The 25,053-nt window shown below is 41.3% G+C and overlaps 1 protein-coding gene across 2 annotated transcripts in view; it reads left to right on the top strand.

The window, feature by feature from the left end:
* LOC137426988 (adhesion G-protein coupled receptor G6) overlaps positions 1-25,053 on the top strand; it is a 91,423-nt gene that overhangs the window by 3,060 nt on the left and 63,310 nt on the right. For both annotated transcript variants that reach the window (XM_078778784.1, XM_078778785.1), the window contains 8 exons: positions 1,159-1,241; positions 3,569-3,633; positions 4,156-4,227; positions 4,857-5,092; positions 5,181-5,304; positions 19,923-20,017; positions 20,164-20,395; positions 22,207-22,420. In XM_078778784.1, the coding sequence (XP_078634910.1) occupies positions 1,159-1,241; positions 3,569-3,633; positions 4,156-4,227; positions 4,857-5,092; positions 5,181-5,304; positions 19,923-20,017; positions 20,164-20,395; positions 22,207-22,420 (1,121 nt within the window). The remainder of the gene's footprint in view (positions 1-1,158; positions 1,242-3,568; positions 3,634-4,155; positions 4,228-4,856; positions 5,093-5,180; positions 5,305-19,922; positions 20,018-20,163; positions 20,396-22,206; positions 22,421-25,053) is intronic.

Raw genomic sequence — 25,053 nt, 5'->3', positions numbered from 1 at the left:
TCCAAATGGGATGAATACTTTGTGCCCACTATTTTCCTCCTTTTTAACCTGTTAGTGAATTCCAGTTGTGACAATTAATCACAAGATATTGATTGAGTCAGATTAATATATGAAATCAAAAACGATATCACTCTCTCTCTCCCTGTCTTGTCTCTCTCTTTACCTGTCCCTGTCTCTCTCTCTCTCTCTCTCCTTTCTCTTCTCTTCTCTTCTCTTCTCTTCTCTCTCTCTCTTTACCTGTCCCTGTCTCTCTCTTTACCTGTCCCTGTCTCTCTCTTTACCTGTCCCTGTCTCTCTCTTTACCTGTCCCTGTCTCTCTCTTTACCTGTCCCTGTCTCTCTCTCCTTAACTGTCCCTGTCTCTCTCTCTTTACCTGTCCCTGTCTCTCTCTTTACCTGTCCCTCTCTGTCTTTACCTGTACCTCTCTCTCTTTACCTGTACCTCTCTCTCTTTACCTGTACCTCTCTATCTTTACGTGTACCTCTCTTTCTGTACGTGTACCTCTCTCTTTACCCGTACCTCTCTCTTTGCCTGTACCTCTCTCTCTTTACCTGTACCTCTCTCTTTACCTGCACCTCTCTCTCTTTACCTGTACCTCTCTCTCTTTGCCTGTCCCTCTCTTTCTTTTCCTGTACCTCTCTCTCATTACCTGTACCTCTCTCTCTTTGCCTGTACCTCTCTCTCTTTGCCTGTACCTCTCTCTCTTTACCTGTACCTCTCTCTTTACCTGTACCTCTCTCTCTTTACCTGTACTCTCTCTTTGCCTTTACCTCTCTTTCTTTACCTGTACCTCTCTCTCTTTACCTGTACCTCTCTTTCATTACCTCTCTCTCTCTCTCTCTCTCTCTCTCTCTCTCTCTCTCTCTCTCTACCTGACCCTATCTCTCTTTACCTCTCACTCTCTTTACCGCTCCTCTCTCTCTCTCTTCCTCCCCCTCTCCCCTCCCCCCCCCAATCCCCCTCTCCATCTCTCTCTCTCTTCCTCTCCCCCTCCCTCTTCCCCCCCCCCCCAATCCCCCTCTCCATCTCTCTCTCTCTCTCTCTCTCCCTCTCCCGCTCCCCCCCCAATCCCCCTCTCCATCTCTCTCTCTTCCTCTCCCTCTCCCTCTCCCTCCCCCCCCCCAATCCCCCTCTCCATCTCTCTCTTTCCCAACAAAGGTGAGAGAGTGTTTTCACAATGGAAAAGAAGAAAAGGAAAGCTTGTGCTGCACCTGAATATCAAGAATAGGTCGAGAAATGCGGTGAGGAGTGTGAGGGGTGTGAGGATGTGAGGGGTGTGGGGGGTGTGAGGGGTGTGGGGGGTGTGAGGGGTGTGACATTGGATAAAGCGGGTGAGGAGATATCTGATGTAGGATAACGCATGCGAGGATGTATATGCCGTGGGATAAAGGTGAGGATGTATATGACGTGGGATAAAGGTAAGGATGTATATGACGTGGGATAAAGGTGAGGAGGTATATGACGTGGGATAAAGGTGAGGATGTATCTGACATGGGATAAAGGTGAGGATGTATATGACGTGGGATAAAGGTGAGGATGTATATGACGTGGGATAAAGGTGAGGAGGTATATGACGTGGGATAAAGGTGAGGATGTATATGACGTGGGATAAAGGTGAGGATGTATATGACGTGGGATAAAGGTGAGGAGGTATATGATTTGGGATAATGGTGAGGAGGTATATCACGTGGGATAATGGTGAGGATGTATATGACGTGGGATAAAGGTGAGGATGTATATGATGTGGGATAATGGTGAGGAGATATATCACGTGGGATAATGGTTAGGAGGTATATGACGTGGGATAATGGTTAGGAGGTATATGACGTGGGATAATGGTGAGGAGGTATGTGACTTGGGATAGTGGTGAGGAGGTATATGACGTGGGATAATGGTGAGGAGGTATATCACGTGGGATAATGGTGAGGAGGTATATGACGTGGGATAATGGTGAGGAGGTATGTGACTTGGGATAGTGGTGAGGAGGTATATCACGTGGGATAATGGTGAGGATGTATATCACGTGGGATAATGGTGAGGAGGTATATCACGTGGGATAATGGTGAGGAGGTATATCACGTGGGATAATGGTGAGGAGGTATATGACTTGGGAGTCTGCAAGTGCCAAGTTAACCGATGTGCTGCTCAATGGTAAAGTGATCAATGAAGCAATGATAAATGTTTATTGATGTAAACAAATGTTTACCACTAGGATTTCTAGAGAATATTTGGGTGGGCCATCTCTAATCTTTTCTTTCCAGATGATTTTTGCATGACAACCTGACGAGGCCGACAATCATATTTATCTTTGAAAACATGCCTAAGGAAAACTGCTTTTAAACAACCTGCATTGGAACAACCAGGAGAACTCCCTCGTTACATTTTTATCCATTAACAAACGATCCTAAGAGGAGAAGGTTGTGGTTTAACGTCACAAAGAATCAATATCGGCCACGTCTGGTCATTTGGAAATGCAAACAACATCTCATGGAAACCAACATGGCGGACCAAACCACCATTTTATCCCCCAGAATTCCTCGCAGTAAACAAGTCGTGACATTGATTGGTCTGCGGTCCATTCAGGTTGTAGAATATCGCAGTAGCAATTACCCTGCGCATCGCGAATCAAAAAGCGCAGTTAAGCGATCGGTTGCGTACGTACGTATGTATGTCCTATGTTATAGGTCAGGTGGTACAGACGCCATCTTGGAAAAACCGAAAAACTTTGGACCTCTATATCTCCGAAACCACTGCATGGAAAAAAATTAAACGTGGCTCATTGTGAAGAACTCCGCATGGGGAATGTCTTTTTAACGATGACGCCATCAGTGCCTTCATTATGACGTCATAATTCAACAAGTACAACACTAAGTCCGATCAGTTAGAAATTTATTGAGCATGATCTCATAACATAATTGGTCATGTGGTCTGGTAGCCATATTGGATGGAAGAAAAAAAAAACCTTTAAAAATAGAAGAGTTGGCTCGCACCAAGTCGACTGCATGATGTAAGTATTATAATATGAATACCATCTCCTTTACTGTTTGATCTATTGAGGTCAGAAAGGTTCAATCTATAAATTAAATCTTCCACACAATAATCAGTTTATGTGGTTGATGTGCTCATACTCATCGTCCGAGACTCCAATACTGCATGTTTCAGGATCTTTGGACCATTTGGACTCATTTTTTGGACCGTATGTATGGACTTATTAATTACTATTACCAAAACGTTTCAAGGTTATTGATGTATTTTAGCCAAAAAATGATTAATTGGTATTTCTTTATTAAGCAGAATGGGTGAATGTTATTCATGACACAAACCGAGGAATGTTATATATTTATCAACTAAAAGTGAGCAAATCATTAATTATGGTCAAACGATGTTTTCAGTGATCTACCATTAAAATATCAACAAAGATGTGAACTTGACAATCGAAAACGTTTACTTTGCATTTACTTTCACTCCACCTGTCTTCACATCTCACCTATACTTTCTATCCCCTTCGTGGTTTGTCATGTCTTCCTAACGTCCACCTCTTCTGTTCCGTCCCCATTTCTTCCCTTAGCTGCAAGCTGTATTTCAGCAATGGTTTAAACAAGAACAACAACAACAAAGGTTTTCAAACCTCAGGTGAGAAGTGCCTTGCTTGACGTTACCTTTTGAGCACTCGGTTCATGATAAGACTCCATTGTCAAATCTCCATACTAATATCCTTTTTGTGCAATATCCTTGTTCATACACCTGGGGTATGTTCAGTTAGCAGGTACCAGGTACCTAGCTAGCGCTTGCTAAGTCAACCGTTCCTTATCAACGGTTTTGAATGGAGTGCTTGCTCGAGTGCTTATAAGCTACCTGGCAAGCACTCTACAAGAAACCTGGCAACTGAACACACTCCAGATTCTCCTTTTACACAAACGTCACAGTATTTATGATTCTGTGACGTCACAGGATCGTCACAGTATTTATGATTCTAATAACAGCTGCAATACTCTTTACTGAAATGATCTGGGAGGGGATCGAGGCATACCGATGGAATGAATTACAGATGATAGTTGGTGAAGGTCGGAATGGTATAGCCCTGACGAAAAACAACAACAATCACAACAAGGAGGTGGGTTTGTTTTCTATCACAATTTCTTCTTTCGCCATCAGAACTTTTTTACAATCACGTCCTTCCTCTTCACCGCAACACACGTCAGTATCATCCCCTGGAAAAATGATCTGGTAAGTTTGAGAAAAGAGAACACCCACCCTACATGCATGCAGCCATCAAAGGTCATTAGTTCAAACAATCAATTTTAGTAGCACCAAACCATGAGTGGTCTCATCTATACTCTAATTCATCTTCGGTGTCACACTCGGTCTTCTTGGGATGGGAGTGTCTGTTATTCATTCATTTTTCAGGCATGAAATATTATATGTTATGGAATGAGTAACAGCTAACGCCTTCGAGCCAGTATTATTGGCCAAATAAATCTCGCTTATGAGTTTGGTCCATGGCCTGTTAGCATTCCCATCTGTGCTCATGATGTGGTGGAACCCAGGTTGAAATGTGCGAATGCTTTACCAACATCCATTTAAGTGTTGTAAAAGTACACAGATACACCCTCATGTTTTTTTTTTGTCCTCCATGCGATTTATGTTCAAGCTCAACTACGATTCTTAGAGTTCTTAGAGTAACGTAAAAAATAGCAGGTGCTTATTCTGTGGAATTTCAAACTTTCTACGGTTTGATTTGTATCCAACTTGGAACCATAATCATCTGAATGCGCTCTCATCCAGAAATGATATTTTTCAGATGTTTTATAGGGAATTGAGGCTCAAGTGATGTATGCTTGTACGTCTGTCCACAGGGTCAAATTTGACGCATTTTTTGGAGCGTCTCCCACGAATTCTTCACCCGCTCCATCGAGCTCTCCTCGGGGCTGCCAAGCCGCAACATTGGTCTCGAGAGATCAAAGAAGGGACTGCGTCACATCAACCACCCAAACAACTGGATTTAAGCAACAATCTGAGCCTGTCTCGAAATTCCAAAAAACACCACAAACTGGAAATCATTCACTGGAAACTCTGAATGGGTTTCGTATAGGTGTGATGGTGCACACTTGTTGATGTTGTTACGTTTGAGTCTTGGTCGTTGTTGTGTTTGACTTATGATGTCGTTTTCATGCTTCTAGATCAATGCCAATCCAACATCCTGAGTTCCATCAAAGGGACATATCATTGGCCTCTCGTGCAAATCTCAACTACGATTCGACAGCTCTGTTCCTACAACCCACCCCGAAATGCAATCCGAAAATGGTATGATAAACATCCTGAAAGCTCACGGGTCTAGCATTCCACTACTGTATGTCTCCAGCATCTGAGCCTTGCGTGCCAACTGTGTATTGAGTGGGCCTTCACTAACAACCGCGGCTAGGTAAACAACCGTGTCTAGCCTTCAAAATACTGTGTCTATCTGTGCAATCACTATTACCAAGGGACTATCTACCATATAAACATCATATTTAAAATTGTTGGAATGTTTGATACCCATCCACATTTTCTTCCGTCCCCATCAATTACTCTTCTTTACACTCAATTTTCAGTGCCTCCTCCTTAACCCCCTAGAAATACCATATTAGCTCGAATATAATCATATCGAATATAAGATGACGCTCACATTAGGATGAACCGCCTTTAGAGGCCATTTTTCCCCGCAGAGCAGGGGTTGGCCTTCTTCAGGCACTGTGGTCCCCCTTTTGAAGCAATGTTTTATGGCCGGATGCCCTTCCTGCCGCCAACCCTGTTAGTCACCTCTTGCGACACACAGGGAATTACCAATGAACTGGTACTCAATTTGCCGACCTCAGAAGGATGACAGGCTGAGACAACCCCCCTGGCGTTAATTCAGCGATCGACCGGGATTCAAACCCAGGACGTAGGATCCCAAGCCGGCACCCTAACCGCGAAGCCAACACCAGGCTGGCTCACATTAGGATGAGGCAGCAAAAAACAATTTTTGTGGCTGCACATAAAAGGTGACCATATACAACTATAGGCAATAAATAATGTGCATAGTTTCGGTCTTTTATTCACAATATGATGCATCACGCATGTGCACAATCTCGGACTGCCTTTACACTCCATTTTCAGCATCTTTCGAGCAACTTCACGCGCTTTCATGAAAATCTTGTCTCTTGGAATGGGCATTCCTTCATTCTGTTTTAAAGTCACAAAGTCAATTGGAAAGCATCTCAAAATGCAAAGCCTGTCCGCATCCGCTTTGTACTCAAACGAAATTTGACGAAAATGACAGTTAAAAACAGATTGAACATTTTATTCACTAGTACACCCACTCACTATGGGAGCGGCAGGGGGAGTCATCCTTATTATTATTGCCCATTAGGACTATTACTTATGCTAGATGAGGTCATTGAAAGAATCGGAACATGCATGACATTACAACATGTAAGATCAGGTCATTGAAAGAATCAGAATGTGCATGATATTATAACATGTTAGATCAGGTCATTGAAAGGATCAGAATGTGCATGATATAACATGTTAAATCAGGTCATTGAAAGGATCAGACCGTGCATGACATTATAACATGTTAAATCAGGTCATTGGAAGGATCAGAATGTGCATGATATTATAATATGTTAAATCAGGTCATTGAAAGGATCAGACTGTGCGTGATATTATAACATGTTAGATCAGGTCATTGAAAGGATCAGAATGTGCATGATATAACATGTTAGATCAGATCATTGAAAGGATCAGAATGTGCGTGACATTATAACATGTTAGATCAGGTCATTGAAAGGATCAGAATGTGCATGATATTACAACATGTTAAATCAGGTCATTGAAAGGATCAGAATGTGTGTGACATTAGAACATGTTCGATCAGGTCATTGAAAGGATCAGACTGTGCATGATATTATAACATGTTAGATCAGGTCATTGAAAGGATCAGAATGTGCGTGACATTATAACATGTTAGATCAGGTCATTGAAAGGATCAGAATGTGCATGATATTACAACATGTTAAATCAGGTCATTGAAAGGATCAGAATGTGTGTGACATTAGAACATGTTAGATCAGGTCATTGAAAGGATCAGACTGTGCATGATATTATAACATGTTAGATCAGGTCATTGAAAGGATCAGAATGTGCGTGACATTATAACATGTTAAATCAGGTCATTGAAAGGATCAGAATGTGCGTGACATTATAACATGTTAGATCAGGTCATTGAAAGGATCAGAATGTGTGTGACATTAGAACATGTTAGATCAGGTCATTGAAAGGATCAGACTGTGCATGATATTATAACATGTTAGATCAGGTCATTGAAAGGATCAGAATGTGCGTGACATTATAACATGTTAAATCAGGTCATTGAAAGGATCAGAATGTGCGTGACATTATAACATGTTAAATCAGGTCATTGAAAGGATCAGACTGTGCATGATATTACAACATGTTAAATCAGGTCATTGAAAGGATCAGAATGTGTGTGACATTAGAACATGTTAGATCAGGTCATTGAAAGGATCAGACTGTGCATGATATTATAACATGTTAGATCAGGTCATTGAAAGGATCAGAATGTGCGTGACATTATAACATGTTAAATCAGGTCATTGAAAGGATCAGAATGTGCGTGACATTATAACATGTTAAATCAGGTCATTGAAAGGATCAAGCGGTTCCGCTTCCGGTCCCTCGAGCGACGGGGCTTGCGTCGATCTCTCCACGGCATCAAAGTTTGAGTGTTTTCCCGTTCGTTTCTTTGTCAAATTTCCGCTGCGTATTTTGTTGTGTATGTGTTATGGTGTGTTTCTATTTGGTTTTGGTTTTGTAGTTGTTGCAAATTTGTGTGTAATTAGTCGTTTCTTTGTCCGCGCCTCGTGCGGCCTCCTCGTCTCGACTTGTGCCCCGCCCCCTATATTCTCGTTTGTTCTTTCACCTCTGCTCCTGCTTTCACAAATCCACGTTCTCACTTAGAGACTTTTCCCAGATTGTTTTTCATGGTTTTGTTTAAATATTTATTTAAATATGTTTAAACCGCAGCCGTGATGATGACGCCGCCCCTCCCCCCACCCCCCAGAATTTCCACGTTTTAAACGTTTCCCAGTGTGTACCCTGGATAAGAATAGGTACGCCGTATCCCTGCGTGTCGTATGAGGCGACTAAGAGGGTTGGTGTCAGGAAGGGCATCCGGCCATAAAAACATTGCCTCAAAAAGAGAACCATGACAATTACAAGTACATATGGGCAGGGTACAGCCCGAAGTGGAGATCGGTTTCTGAGGTTTGGGCCATGGAATGTAGGGACAATGACAGGGAGATCAGACAGAAGAAGTGGTGGAAGTATTGGTCAGAAGAAGAGTGGACATATGTTGTGTGCAAGAGACGAGATGGAAGGGAAGTGGTGTGAGAATGGTGAAGGGTAGGCAGGGACAGAAATACAAGTTTGTGTGGCAAGGGTGCCCGGAGGGCGTGAATGGTGTTGGTGTCCTGTTTTCTGAGGAGTTTGTAGACAGTGTGGTGAGTGTGACTAGAGTGAGTGATAGGCTGATGATGGTGAAAATGATGATTGGAAAGCTCTTGGTGAACGTCATCTCGGGATATGCTCCGCAGGTTGGTCGAAGCGATGAAGAGGACAAGTTCTTTTTTTTTTTTCTTTTTTTTGTATACAAGATCGAGGCTCGTGAAAGAGCGAACATTAATCACACAGAAAGACAAACCGACACATAAAACATATAACATCGGGAGCGGTAGACAAGATGGGGAGAGAGGGGGAAGGACACAAACACAACATTTGAGAGCAGGGACCGAGAGACATGGAGACATCGAGAGATCTGGGAGAGGGCGAGGGCTTTGGGGGGGGGGGGGCGATAGAGAAGAAGAAGCTGATGGAAAATAAGCTGATGGAAAATAGAGAAGCTGATGGAAAACGTGAAAGATGAGGAAGTTGTTGTGGTAGGAAGAGACCTAAATGGACATGTGGGAAGGAGTATGGATGGTTTTGACGGAGTTCATGGGGGTTACGGATATGGTGTGAGAAATGGAGAAGGTGAAAGGATTTTGGAGTTTGCTGATGGAGCTGATTTGTTGATTTGTAATACTCAGTTCCAGAAAGAGGATAATAAGCTTGTTACACGTCAGGTGGGTCGACGACAACCGTTGACTACCTGATGGTGCGTAGGCGAGATAGGGGGCACCTCCGGGACACAAAGGTGATCCCGGGGGAGGAGGCTGTTTCACAGCACCACTTGGTTGTCTGCGACGTAAGGGTGAAAGGTGCGAGGAGAGCTCGGCGGGTGAAGTACCAACCGAGAATGAAGGTGTGGAGGTTGAAAGAGGTGACAGTAAGGGAGGCATTAAAAGAGAGGCTGAGTAGGGTCGAGGATGATGTGGTTGAGCTTGAAAGTGGTTGGATGTCAATGAAAGCTAGTCTGTTGGGAGCCGTTGGTGAGGTATGTGGATGGACAAAAGGACCACCGAGGCACTCAGAAACATGGTGGTGGGATGATGAAGTTGGAAAGAGGATTGACGAGAAGAGGAAGAAGTTCAAGGAGTGGCAGAAGGCGAAGGGTACGGGAGCAGAAAAAGCAGAGCATGAAAGTTATAAGGCAGCCAAGAAGGCTGCAAAAAAAGAGGTAGCAAAGGCGCAGGAGGCATGTAGGAAAATGTTCGGAGAACGCTTGGATTCGGAAGAGGGTCAGAAAGCAGTATTCAGGATTGCAAAGCACATAGCGAAAGAGAGGTGTGATGTGATGGGGGTTAGTTGCTTGAAGGATGAAGTGGGATAAATCGTTGTCGACCCAGATGGAATTAAAGGAAGATGGAAAAGATATATGGAAATGCTGTTGAATACAGAGAATGAATGGGATGGCAACATAGAGAGTAACCCTGTTTTAGGACCGGCAGAGAAGATAACTGAGAAGGAAGTTGAGGAAGCGATAAAAGCAATGAAGGGTAGAAAAGCGGGAGGGCCGATGGGAGTTGTGGGAGATATGTTGAAGGCAGCAGGAAGTTGGGGTGTGAAGAGAATGACAGAGATCTGTAATCTGGTGGTGAAAGAACGCCGCATTCCAGTGGATTTGGGAACTGAGTACCCTTGTCCCTCTATACAAGGGGAAAGGTGACCCTCTGGAGTGTGGCTCATACCGAGCAATAAAGTTATTGGAGCATGGAATGAAGGTATTGGAAAGGGTGTTGGAGAGGAGGATAAGGAAGAAAGTGAAGATCGACGAAATGCAGTTTGGATTCATGCCAGGAAGAGGAACGACAGACGCGCTTTTCATTGTGAGGCAGTTGCAGGAGAAGTACATGGAGAAGAGGAAGAAGTTGTTTCTTGGGTTTGTTGATCTGGAGAAAGCATTCGAAAGGGTTCCACGCAAAGTATTGACATGGGCATTGAGGAAGTTAGGAGTGGAGGAATGGTTGATCAGAGTAGTGATGGCAATGTACAAAAGAGTGCACACAGCTGTAAGGACGAAGGACGGGAACAGTGGTGAGTTTGAGGTGAAGGTGGGAGTGCATCAGGGGTCGGTACTAAGTCCACTACTGTTTGTAGCTGTGATGGAGGTGCTGGCTCAGAACGGAAAGGAGGGTTTACCGTGGGAGTTGTTGTATGCAGATGATCTGGTGTTGATTGCGGAAAGTATGGATGGACGGAAGGAAAAGATGAACACGTGGAAGGAATGTATGGAGACAAAAGGTCTGAAGGTGAATATCGGAAAGACGAAGGTGATGGCAAGTGGTAAAGCATGTGGTGAGGTGGAAAGAACTGGGAAGTGGCCCTGTGCTGTGTGTTGGAAGGGTGTCGGAGTGAACTCCATTCGATGTACAATGTGCGCTGAGTGGGTTCATCAAAAATGTAGTGGTCTGAGAGGGTCATTAACCAGTGTGGCAGCTACATTCAAATGTAAGGTGTGCACAGAGGGAGCTGCAGATGGAGGAAATGTTGAGTTGGATCTTGGAGACGGCGTGAAGCTGGAAGGTGTGAAAACATTTTGCTACCTCGGAGACATGCTGAATGGAGAAGGTGGATCAGACTCGGCAATGGTTGCTCGAGTGAGATGTGCATGGAAGAAGTTTCGGGAACTGAGTGGCGTGCTGATGATGAGGGGAGTGTCGTTGAAGCTGAAGGGAAAGGTGTATGCTGCATGTGTGAGAAGTGTTATGATTTATGGGAGCGAGACATGGGTAATGAACGTAGAGCAGCAACGTAGGTTGGAAAGGGTGGAAATGCGAATGGTTCGACGGATGTGCGGAGTATTGTTGAGAGAGAGGAAGACAAATGATGAATTGCGAAAGATGATGGGAATAGAGCCTGTGATTGATGCTGTGAAGAGGAACAGGTTGAGATGGTTTGGTCATGTGTTGAGGAAGGATGAAAGTGACTGGTTGAGAAGAGTGACGGAAATGAATGTAGAAGGAAGTAGAGGACGGGGAAGACCGAGAAAGACTTGGCTAAAGATGGTGGAAGAAGAAATGCGGGCAAGGGGGTTAACAAGGAGAGATGCAGAAAATAGGGCAAAATGGAGAAGATTGTCATGGGGACCGCAAGGCTAACCCCTGCTCTAGCAGGGAAAATGGCCTTTAAAATGCATGTTGTGTTGTTGTTGTTGAAAGGATCAGAATGTGCGTGACATTATAACATGTTAAATCACGTCATTGAAAGGATCAGAATGTGCATGATATTATAACATGTTAGATCAGGTCATTGAAAGGATCAGAATGTGTGTGACATTAGAACATGTTCGATCAGGTCATTGAAAGGATCAGAATGTGCGTGACATTATAACATGTTAAATCGGGTCATTGAAAGGATCAGAATGTGCGTGACATTATAACATGTTAAATCAGGTCATTGAAAGGATCAGAATGTGCGTGACATTATAACATGTTAAATCAGGTCATTGAAAGGATCAGATTGTGCATGATATTACAACATGTTAGATCAGGTCATTGAAAAGATCAGACCGTGCATGACATTATAACATGTTAGATCAGGTCATTGAAAGGATAAGAATATGCATGACATTATAACATGTAAGATCAGGTCATTGAAAGGATCATAATGTGTGTGACATTATAACATGTTAAATCAGGTCATTGAAAGTATCAGACCGTCCATGACATTATAACATGTTAGATCAGGTCATTGAAAGAATCAGAATGTGCATGATATTATAACATGTTAGATCAGGTCATTGAAAGGATCAGATTGTGCATGATATTACAACATGTTAGATCAGGTCATTGAAAGGATCAGACCGTGCATGACATTATAACATGTTAGATCAGGTCATTGAAAGAATCAGAATGTGCATGATATTATAACATGTTAGATCAGGTCATTGAAAGGATCAGACCGTGCATGACATTATAACATGTTAGATCAGGTCATTGAAAGAATCAGAATGTGCATGATATTATAACATGTTAGATCAGGTCATTGAAAGGATTAGACTGTGCATGACATTATAACATGTAAGATCAGGTCATTGAAAGCATCAGAATGTGCATGATATTATAACATGTTAGATCAGGTCATTGAAAGGATCAGATCGTGCATGACATTATAACATGTTAGATCAGGTCATTGAAAGGATCAGACCGTGCATGATATTACAACATGTTAGATCAGGTCATTGAAAGGATCAGACCGTGCATAACATTATAACATGTTAAATCAGGTCATTGAAAGGATCGGACCATGCATATTATAACATGTCAGATCAGAACATGCATGACATTATAACATGTTAGATCAGGTCATTGAAAGGATCAGAATGTGCATGATTTTACAACATGTTAGATCAGGTCATTGAAAGGATCAGAATGTGCATGATATTATAACATGTTAGATCAGGTCATTGAAAGGATCAGAATGTGCATGATATTACAACATGTTAGATCAGGTCATTTAAAGGATCAGAATGTGCATGATATTATAACATGTCAGATCAGGTCATTGAAAGGATCAGGGGTGCATGATATTACAACATGTTAAATCAGGTCATTGAAAGGATCAGAATGTGCATGATAATATAACATGATAGATCAGGTCAATGAAAGGATCAGAATGTGCGTGACATTATAACATGTTAGATCAGGTCATTGAAAGGATCGGACCATGCATATTATAACATGTCATATCAGAACATGCATGACATTATAACATGTTAGATCAGGTCATTGAAAGGATCAGAATGTGCATGATATTATAACATGTTAGATCAGGTCATTGAAAGGATCAGACTGTGCATGATATTACAACATGTTAAATCAGGTCATTGAAAGGATCAGAATGTGCATGATATTATAACATGTTAGATCAGGTCATTGAAAGGATCAGAATGTGCGTGATATTACAACATGTTAAATCAGGTCATTGAAAGGATCAGAATGTGCATGATATTATAACATGATAGATCAGGTCAATGAAAGGATCAGAATGTGCGTGACATTATAACATGTTAGATCAGGTCATTGAAAGGATCGGACCATGCATATTATAACATGTCATATCAGAACATGCATGACATTATAACATGTTATATCAGGTCATTGAAAGGATCAGAATGTGCATGATATTATAACATGTTAGATCAGGTCATTGAAAGGATCAGACTGTGCATGATATTACAACATGTTAAATCAGGTCATTGAAAGGATCAGAATGTGCATGATATTATAACATGTTAGATCAGGTCATTGAAAGGATCAGACTGTGCATGATATTACAACATGTTAAATCAGGTCATTGAAAGGATCAGAATGTGCATGATATTATAACATGTTAGATCAGGTCATTGAAAGGATCTGATTGTGCATTATATTACAACTGTTCGATCAAGTCATTGAAAGGATCAGACTGTGCATTATATTACAACATGTTAGATCAGGTCATTGAAATGATCAGCCCGTACATGATATTATAACATGTTAGATCAGGTCATTGAAAGAATCAGAATGTGCATGATATTACAACATGTTAGATCAGGTCATTGCAAGGATCAGACTATGCATGATATTATAACATGTGAGATCAGGTCATTGAAAGGATCAGACTGTGCATGATATTATAACATGTTAGATCAGGTCATTGAAAGGATCAGATCATGCATGACATTATAACATGTTAGATCAGGTCATTGAAAGGATCAGACTGTACATGATATTATGACATGTTAGATCAGGTCATTGAAAGGATCAGACCATGCATGACATTATAACATGTTAGATCAGGTCATTGAAAGGATCAGACCATGCATGACATTATAACATGTTAGATCAGGTCATTGAAAGGATCAGACCGTGCCACACTATTCAAAATTCCCGATCGTAAAATTTACTTCAGTGAGGATGTCAGGGCTGGGGGATGGGGGAGGGAGGGAGGGGAGGTGGGAGCTGGGAGGGGAGGATATCGCAACTTACAAAATCGCTTGAGGAGTGGGGAATATTGTTTTGTCATATCATTAATTATGTGATGTTATCATAAGCATTCTTTTTCCTTTTGTAATGAGAAGCAGCTTTGGAAAAACGCCACGAAAACCTCTTGGAAGAATTCCATGGAATTGGCAGGAAGGGTTGTGTTATTAACCGTTGTGAGCTTATATAAACTACAGTAGATCTACGATGAGGTGGATTCGTTGACATGATTGGCATGGACTGATGTGCGGATTCCTTCAAATTTATTTAACTTTAATGTTCAACAGCATTATCAACGATTTAAAAAGGTAATCAAAGATGTTTGTGGTTTATAATATTTTTTAACTGTTGGTCAGCCGTTGCTCATGAAAACGGTATGATAAGCTATTTATACATGTTATCACGGCGGGAAAAACACTTTGGGGAGGTGGGATGTTATTAATATTCATATTGTTTTGTAATAACATTAAGATTTTGCTATTATCATTCGTTTAATTATTAGAAGCGTCTTTGGAAAAACGCCACGATAAAGCTAACTTAACATTGATATACACCTCAACACGCATCCCTTTTGGTAGCAATTGAGGTAAAAATCCGCTTGGGGGAGAAACCCCCCTCGGGGAGGGGGGCAAATGAATGTGCTACAACCTTCATTGTGTAACCCTTAGTCACCCTGTTAAGTTTGGTTGAGATTGGATAAGAATGTATCGCAGTCAAAAAAATCATCAGACAGACAGACAGACGCCAAATGGCGTATTTTAGTATGACAAGTACCCCCGCTCACTAAAGGAGCGGCAGGAAGGGTCATTCCTCTTTGGGGTATGTAGATTACAGTCGATCTATCATCTATGGTCGGGTCTCAAGAACATTGGGTGTGTGTTCATTTACCAAGCTTCTTGTGGAGAGATCGCCAAGTGGTTCAAGCATTCGAGCATCTCCATTCAAAACCGTTAAGGAACGACTGGCTTGGCAAGCGCTAGCTAGCTGCTTGGTAAATGAGCACAACCCGGGCTTTTTCCCTTTCAGTTTCGTGTTAAACAGCAGGAGCGAGTTTCAAAAGTTTTCTATGAAAAACGCCACGGTATCGGCAGAAAGACTCATGTTCTTAACCCAACCCTTGTGGGGTATATAGAGCACAGTAGATCTTCGCTCAGTTCTGTAAATAATACTTACCTCACGAATGTCGGGATTTCTCCAAATTTCTTTATTTAGTGTTATAAACAGCATTAGCGACTATTTAAAAATATAATCATATGCGTTTGTGGTTTATAATATTTTTACTTCTGATAGAGGCCTTTGGGCCATGTCGTCCACGAAAACACCATGATCGGCTATTTATAAACGTTGACTCGACATTTGTTCAAGGAGGAAAAAAAACCCTTGGGGAGGTGTGATATAATTGGTATTAATAATGTTTTGTAATAACATTAATATTATGCTATTATCGTTAGTTTTGTTATTAGAAGCGGCCTTGGAATAACGCCACAATAAAGCTAACATAACATGGATATACACCTCAACACGCAACCCCATTGACGGCAATGGTGGGGAAAACCCGCTCGGGAGAGAAAACCCCTTGGGGGGGGGGGGGGGAGGAATGAATGTGCTACAACCTTCATTGTGTAAGCCAGAGTCATCCTGTCAAGTTTGGTTGAGATTGGATAAGTAACGATCGAATGTATCGCGGTCAAAAAAAACCCGACAGACAACAAATTGCGTATTTTCGTATGATTTGTGTCCTACATTTTCTCATAACAAAGGGTTCTTGAAGATTTAATGACAATAAGCTCAATTGATGAAAAATGTTATGACCTGGACAGACACACCGAAGCTCAATGGTAAATAAATAAAGAAACATGGAAGCAATTTAAAAAGCTTCATGCTTGATGCCTGCGGCAGGGCTAATAAGGGTTATTTATAGTCACTGACTTTGCCCTTTCACACTTTACCCTATTTGTAATGCTTTTCTGTGTATTCTCATGATATAGATTTGTTGAAAATATGATGACAAAAGCTCAAATGTTAAAAAAAAAAACATAATGCCTCCGGCGACTTTGTCGGCGGAGGCATAAAAAAAAAAACTTACGGCATGGACAAACAGACACACACGCACAATATATACATACACACAGACACAGACACACACACACACACACACACACACACACACAAATACACAATGACACACACACTTGATTGCAAAACCAAACCTTGATTCACCTCCCATTTTTTAAACCACTTTTTCCACTGAATTCATAACGTGCATAAGACGAGTTGCATTTTTGAAGATTGCAATCTTGGAAAAAAAACTCGTCTAATATTCAGGCCAATACGGTATTATTGGGCCCTTTCACACTTCCCTCAAAAGCGCCCCCCCCCCCCACCCCATAATCCCGATGCAAACATGTTTTGTTTTCCCCTATTTTAAACAAATCAACAGTATTGTTTTCTCCTATTTTTGACAAATCATAACTGTTTTGTTTTCTCCTATTTTCGTCAAATCAACACTGTTTTGTTTTCTTCTATTTTTAACAAATCAACAGTATTGTTTTCTTCTATTTTTGACAAATCAACACTGTTTTGTTTTCTTCTATTTTTAACAAATCAACAGTATTGTTTTCTCTTATTTTTGACAAATCAACACTGTTTTGTTTTCTCCTATTTTTTAACAAATCGACAGTATTGTTTTCTCCTATTTTTGACAAATCATAACTGTTTTGTTTTCTCCTATTTTCGACAAATCAACACTTTTGTTTTCTCCTATTTTTAACACATCGACAGTATTGTTTTCTCCTATTTTTGACAAATCAACACTGTTTTGTTTTCTCCTATTTTTGACAAATCAACTCTTTTATTTCCTCTTATTTTAGACAAATCAACACCATTTTGTTTTCTCCTATTTTTGACAAATCAACGTTGTTTTTGTTTTTTTAGTATACAGAATCGAGGCTTGTGTAAGAGCTTACACATTGAACATGAAAACATGCACAGACACAATAAACATACAATGAAGGGAGCGGGAGACAAGAGGGGAAGAGAGAGGGAAACACACAAGCACAACAACAGTCGAGAACAGAGATGTCGATAGATCTGTGGAAGGGGAGGGCTGGGGGAGGCGGGGTACACGGTAGAAAGCAACTTAACACATCTAGGAATTTCAGGAAAGAAGTTGCGGATTTGGGGTGTTTTAACGGGGGTAGAAAAGATCAAGGTTTTGGATAGGGGAAGATAAGAGATGGTGGTGAACAGCTGTTTTAAGACCTGGAGGGAGGAGTGGGATTGAAGAGCGTGAGGGAGATTGTTCCAGAGGTGAGAGAAAAGAGGAATGAAAGAGTGAAGGTGGGCAGCGAGTCTTGATTTTGGCAGTTTAACCAGAAGAGGGTTGCTGGCAGATATTGTGCGACCTGTAGGAATATTTGGAGGACAGAGCACAGACAGAGCAGGGGGAGCAAGGCCGGACAGGAGTCGGTAGAAGACAGAAAGACCACCAACCTGCCTGCGGTGAGTGAGTGAAAGGCCCTAGCAGTTAGCTTCGTCGCGGGAGATTCCAATGATTCTGAATGCTTTGGTATCAACAGCGTGAAGCCGAGCCAGGTGTGAGACAGGAGCACCAGCCCAGAGGGGAAAGCAGTATTCCATTGAGCTGCGGATAAAAGTTTTGTATGTGGTGAGGAGCTCAGATGTTCCCAGAAAGGACTTTGCACGATGGAGGATTCCCAGACGTCGACTGACTTTGGATGTCAGCTTGGGAATGTGGTTTTCCCAGGAAAGATCATGGCAGATAGTGAGACCAAAAAGCTTGAGTGATAGAACTTCTTTAAGAGGATTGTTGAGAAAGTAGATGGGAGGGTTGTCCAGATGGTCTTTTCGGAGAGACAAAGTGAGAGTGTGAGATTTGTCAGGATTGAAAGACATGTTCCACTTGTTTGACCAGTTTGAGATATAGTCCAGGTCTGCAGAGAGTGAAGAGGATGCTGCCTGCCGATCTGAGGGTTGAGATATGGAGCGGCAGAGAGTGGAGTCATCAGCAAAGAGATGGAGAGGATTTTCCAGAGAGTCGGAGAGATCATTAATGAAGACCAGAAAAAACACAGGGCCCAGAACACTGCCTTGAGGAATTTCAGCCTGAACAGGAAGGGGAGATGAGAGAATTCCATTCAGGGCCACACGTTAACTGTGACCAGAGAGGAAATCTGCAAGCTATGCGGGGAGGTTTCCATGGATACCATAGGAGGAGAGTTTGGTGAGCAGGGTGGGTGCCAGACCGTATAGAAGGAACGAGCTTGTCAATGGAGACAGCTCTGATTTCCTGTTTGACATTGAGGACCTCCATCCATTGTTGAGACAGCAGTAGCAGCATGTCCAGAGTAGAATGACCTGGTCTGAATCCAAATTGATGATCTGAGATTAAGCCTTTGTTGAAGAGGAAGGATTTGATGTCACAAGCGATGATGGATTCCATGACCTTGCTGATTATTGGGAGCAGGCTGGTTGGTCTGTAGTTGCAAGGATCTGTTTTACACCTTTTTGTGTAAAGCGGTAATGTTGGTCGATTTCCAAGCAGATGGCAGATGACGTTGAGCAAAATAGAGGGTGAAGAGAACAGAGAAAGGGTGTGGAAGAGCGGCAGAGCAGGATTTTAGGACCTGTGGGCTGATGCCGTCTGGTCCTGTTGCAGAATCAGAGTCGCGGTTTGACAGAAACTTTTCCTCCTTGTCAGGAGAAAAGGATACAGATTCCAGGCGCAGCTGGGTACGACTGGTACAGAGAGAGATGGGTTTGGGACACAAGATTTTGAGGCAAACACAGAGTTGAGGCATTTGGCTTCGTCACGTGCGGTGTCAGCTGTGCAGCCGTTTGAGGTAAGGTAGGGGATGGAGAGGGAACAATTACCAGAAACAGATTTGACCAGATGCCACCAGGATTTGGAGGGGGGAGGCAGGTTTGAGAATTCAGTCTTGAGAGTAGAGAGGTAGTGTTTCCTGGCTCTCCTGAGGGTAGACACACACTTGTTCCGAGCTTTGTGAAAGGAATGGAGATTGTTTTCAGCTGGATTAGACTTCCAAGAGGCGAAGGAAAGGTGTTTCAGGACAACTGCCTCACGACAAGAATCCGTGTCCCATGGACCGGAGGAAGGGTATGACAACTGAAGACGAGAATGGATAAATCTGTGCATGAGAGAGAGCAATTTACTTTGGAAGAATTCCCAGGATGAGTTGATGTCAGAGGCAGTAGAGATGGGAGACCAGTCCAGATGATTGATGGCTGCTTGAGGACCGTGCCAGTTGGCCTGAGTGAAATACCAGACTCGTCGATGTTGAGGAGGCTCTCTGAGAATGGCCAGAGATAGAGTTGTTTTGTTTTGTTTAATCAAAACAAAACGTTGTTTTGTTTTATCTTGTCATTGACAAATAAACTTTTGTTTTCTCCTATTTTCGACAAATCAACAATGTTCTGTTTTCTCCTATTTCTCTGCAGTTTAAATCATGACAACATCCTGGTCTGGTTGGTTCCTGACCTGTCAATGTGTGCACCTCCACTTCAAACTGTATTGGCTACAATCATTACTCTTGGTAATGTATTGAAGGGGCCCCTTATTTTGAATTACGATAAAATAGAGCGAGATTATAAATGTATTATGAAAGGAATGATAAATTCAAAAAATAACACCGATTGGTTCGGCAAATTGAGTTGATGTTGAGTGACGTTATTTACCCAGATAACTTCGCTGAGATTTCCTGGTACCTTGAGGAATTGACACGATGTTGGGAGGACAACGTGCCTCATGGGGCTCCTCATCAGGTTTTGGAAAAACTTCGGGAAGTGCTGCTGGTGGGTGTCAATAAAGCTACGAATGGCACTGGAAAAATGTTGGATAAAGATGTTGCACAAAACATCATTACGAGTCTGAGCAACATTTTGGGGCGACTTGGGATATGGAAAAGCAACAGGTGGGATCCCAACTTTTGCATCCAATTCTTCGCTTGATTTCTTTTGTTATTGTGCCGTGTTGTTGGAATATACTACAGATAGATGATTCTGTCATTTAGGCTGTGTATTTGCTTAGCTTCAACATATCCAATCCTGTATTTGATCCTGGTGGAAGCTGATTATACTTCACTTGCTACCAAATTCCTAAAATAAGGTGATGGGTAAGGTTGCCCAACTTGCATCTTTTGTACATTTCCTGACTCAAAATGGCTGTAGCTTCCTTTTAAAGTTTTATAAACGGGATAATTTCAGCAGAAGCTCATATCAAATCTGATGTGGACATTTAACAACAAAAAGCAAGCATTAGGCAAAAATGGTGGTGTAACAACCGCGGTTGTTCTCTCATACTTATATACCTCCTCGCAGTTTAAGTTAACTTCATTATTTCTAAAAGTTACACTGATTCTGGATTATCTACTATATGAGAGAGATGTTGGTCTACGTGCCTGTCTGTGTGTCGCCATTTTTCTAAGAGATGGCTGAACGGATCTTCGTCAAACTTTCAGAGGTTCATCAGTGAGGTCTTGGGAGTGTTTTAGGCAAAAAACAAACAAACATTTTTTGAACAAAAAAAGTTCGTTGTTTTGGAGTTAAAAAATAAATCGCTCGATAGTGCCTAAGCCTTTTAAAATTAATGACAGTTACATACAAGTTCACATTCGCATAAATAAATACAAAACAATCACCTGACATTTGAATACAAATAAATCAAACAATTCCGGAAGTGTACTAAGTTGGTAGTAAGGCTTCTTCTTCTTCCTGATCGGCATCATACTTAACTCAGAAACGTGATGAACGCCACATTCACCCACCAGCATATATTCAACGAAAAGGTGATGAAACCCCTTCCTCTCCTGCCTCCCTCCCCCTCCTTCCCCCCTCTTACCCCCCCCCCCCACCTCCCTTGCCCTTCTCCCCCCCTTCCCCTCCCCCTCCCTCTCCACCCTTCCCCCCACCCCCCTCTCCCCACCCCTCCCCCGCCTGGCAACGCCGGGTACTTCTACTTGTGTTCTATATAGTAAGAATTTCCGCTAACTAAAGTGAGGAGACAGAAGAGGATAGGAATATGGCAGGTGCATTGAGAATCTTTGGGGATAGATGCAATGAGGAAGTATGACATTATTGAATTTGTTTGGAGTTTCAGACTCTCGATGGAATAATTTCGTTGGCTGCTGAATCTAGTACAAGATGACCTGGATCAACCTACGATGAGGAGCAAAGCACTGAATCCCCTCCAACAATAATATTATTGTCTGTGGCGCTTTGATTCCATGCAAGTGAATCTTTTTGATTGGATGTTGGAGATGAGGGCGGGGTTTGTGGCTGCTTATACACGCACAACTAAACGCCTGTTTATCTCCCTTCGTAAATTTCTATTTAAACGGGTAATTAGCTGTGTGAGTGCAAAAATGTTTTTTCTGCGTCTAAGGGTTAGGTATGTGTTAGCAAGACGTTCACTAAACGCCTTCCATAAATTCGGCCCTTAATTCATGTTTATGGCGACAATATGATTTTTGTAGGTCGATGTTTGATCGAGTGGTGAGGTTAAAGACTTGTTCCTTTCTCCACTGATTCGTATATGGGTTTGACTGCCATAACTGCTCACTCTTGCCAACTCGCACTTGGCAAGCCTGATGCATACAGCAAACACCACTCAGCATAGGTTGAGGGAGGCCTTTGTCCTGCAGTGAATTTGAATATAGAATGCTTTTTGTGCTATGACATTTCCTCTAACTAAACATTCCACTTTCCCCTTCCCATCAAATCACAGCTTGCTCTCTTTTGTGGAAGAATTCAGTCAAAATGTGGAAGTTGCAAAAGGAAATGAAGAATCAGGCAATGATACAGAAGAGAGCGAAGAGGACTTCAGATCACTCACCCTGTCATCTGAATACCTAGCAATTGCTGCAGTAGAACTAAAGCAAACTACTGTTTCTAAAAATGGTTTAACCTTCACCGCTTCTTCAGAGAATGGAACGATCAAGGTGAGACAGGTGTGCTTTGTTCATATACCTGGGTCAAAGCTCATATAAGAAATGTAAACCTCACGATGATAAAACGAAAACAATAAGCTGTCATTATCACATCACAACACGAATGGTATACACACATTGAATGGAGGAGGTACATTGTGAGATAATAACAAACAAAGGGTTTAGAAGAAGAGTGAGTACTTCCCAGAGCGCCAGATGGTGGTTGGACCAAATTAAAAGTAGATAAGCTTAAGGTGTTAAATCAATTTACGAATCGGTAAATGATCTGCAAATCAATTTATGGTGGGAAAAAGATAGATACAGCATTATTAGGTTTAACCCCAATAAGGCAAGAAATTTATGATCAGATAGGAGATGCAATCAAAAGAGGAGAAGCTTCATCCATTGAAAAACGAACAAATGCTTTGTATATTACAATAAGATTTTAGGGTAATTAAGAAAGAAAGCCGAGAGGTATGCATACTCGGCTGTGAGCTGTCGTGCCTGGGTTCGAATCCTGACCCAGCTATGAACGAACCGTCATGCCATGGTGCTTGACATTCAGAGCGAGGCATCAATGCGTGCGTGTGGCATCCCTCGTGGGACATTAGGTCAGAGGACTCAGCCGCCAGTCTGTGGTAGACGATAAGGACCCACAGTGTATTTGGTAGTCATTAAAGACCCGCAGTGTCTTTTGTAGATGTTAAAGCCCCACAGTGTCTTTGGTAGACGTTAAAGATGTGGCCAGCTGTTTGTGAAAGGCTCCCGGCGTACAAAAAAGTTTCCAGATCGACTCTACAAGGGGAAAATAATTGGGGTAATTGAAGAAGAAGAAGTAGTAGTAGTAGTAGTAGTTGTAATAGTAGTATTAGTAGTAGTCTTTGTAGTAGTCTTTGTAGGAGTCATCTTATTAGTAGTAGTAGTAGTAGTAGTAGTAGTCGTAAGCCATAGTAGTCGTAGTAGTAGTTAAGAAAGGAAGAAATCTGGTGAATAAGAGCGTGGCAAAAACCTTCCACAGAAGACAGTTTTGAAATTTGAGCGTGTGTAAAAAGCCACTGAAAGGTGTTTGGGGAATAATCAGTAGTTACTTTACATGAAGTGTCAACTGCACAAAGGAGGGGAAGTTTCAGGTGCAAAGAAACGAGACAAAACAAGTACAGATACATTCAAAGTACACCGCCCCATGCCGAATAAATAATAGTCCTCCAGCGCGGCATTGCCGGGGCGCCTTCAGCAGCTCACAGAGACTGAATTGGGTGGGAGAGGTGCACAATAATTGATTGATTAATTGCAGAATTAAAATCAATAAATAATAATCATAAAATATTTTCTTAATCAATTGGCTAATAGCATAAAAAACTACCAGTGCTTCATTCGTAGCAATACCTTTTTGAAAATTAATTAAATAAGTTATTAATTGAAAAAATTTAATAATTAATTGATTAATCAATAAATAATTTATCGATTAATTGATTAATCAATCAAAAATATCCTTTATAGCCACATCACTTGGTCACTATCGCATCCAAATATTAGCTTCCTAGCTCAAAAGGTGCCTGAGATATTGCCCAGATGAGAAAAAAAAAGGTTTAATAATGAAAATAAATAAATAAATAATAATAATAAAATAATAAATTAATTGGCTAATATAATACCTAAACCACCACAGTTTCATCCGAATCTGTAACTTTAAAGAAATTAATGAATTAAGTGATTAATTGAATAATTAAATAATTAATCGATTAATTGATTAATCAATAAATCAAAAATAGCCTTTACAGTCAAATCACTTGGTCATTTTCATGTCCAAATTTCAGCTTCCTAGCTCAAAAGGTGCCTGAGATAATGCCCAGAAGAGAGAGGAAATGTTTCAGTACCGGTACTTAATTAATCGCTAATAATTTAATAACTCATCAATAAATTGATTAATCAAAAAACAAAAAATACGTTTTTGACAAAGTACTTGCTCACTATTGTGCCGAAATTTCAGCTTCCTAGCTCAAAAGGTGCCTGAGATAATGCCCAGAAGAGAAAGGAAATGTATAAGTACTTAATTAATCGATAATAATTAAGTAAATCATCAATAAATTGATTAATCAAAAAACAAAAAATACCGGTTTTGCCAAAGTACTTGCTCACTATTGTGCCGAAATTTCAGCTTCTTAGCTCAAAAGGTGCCTGAGATGATGCCCAGAAGAGAGAGGAAATGTTTCAGTACCGGTATTTAATTAATCGCTAATAATTAAATAACATCAATAAATTGATTAATCAAAAAACAAAAAATACCGTTTTTGACAAAGTACTTGCTCACTATTGTGCCGAAATTTCAGCTTCTTAGCTCAAAAGGTGCCTGAGATAATGCCCAGAAGAGAGAGGAAATGTTTCAGTACCGGTACTTAATTAATCGCTAATGATTAAATAACTCATCAATAAATTGATTAATCAAAAAACAAAAAATACGTTTTTGACAAAGTACTTGCTCACTATTGTGCCGAAATTTCAGCTTCTTAGCTCAAAAGGTGCCTGAGATGATGCCCAGAAGAGAGAGGAAATGTTTCAGTACCGGTACTTAATTAATCGCTAATAATTTAATAACTCATCAATAAATTGATTAATCAAAAAACAAAAAATACGTTTTTGACAAA

This window comes from Myxine glutinosa, chromosome 5, assembly GCF_964187855.1.
Source record: "Myxine glutinosa chromosome 5, kmMyxGlut1.1, whole genome shotgun sequence".
In the NCBI taxonomy this organism is placed as follows: Eukaryota; Metazoa; Chordata; class Myxini; order Myxiniformes; family Myxinidae; genus Myxine; species Myxine glutinosa.
Note: the sequence above shows the minus strand (reverse complement) of the source record. Positions and strands in the feature narration are given on the sequence as shown.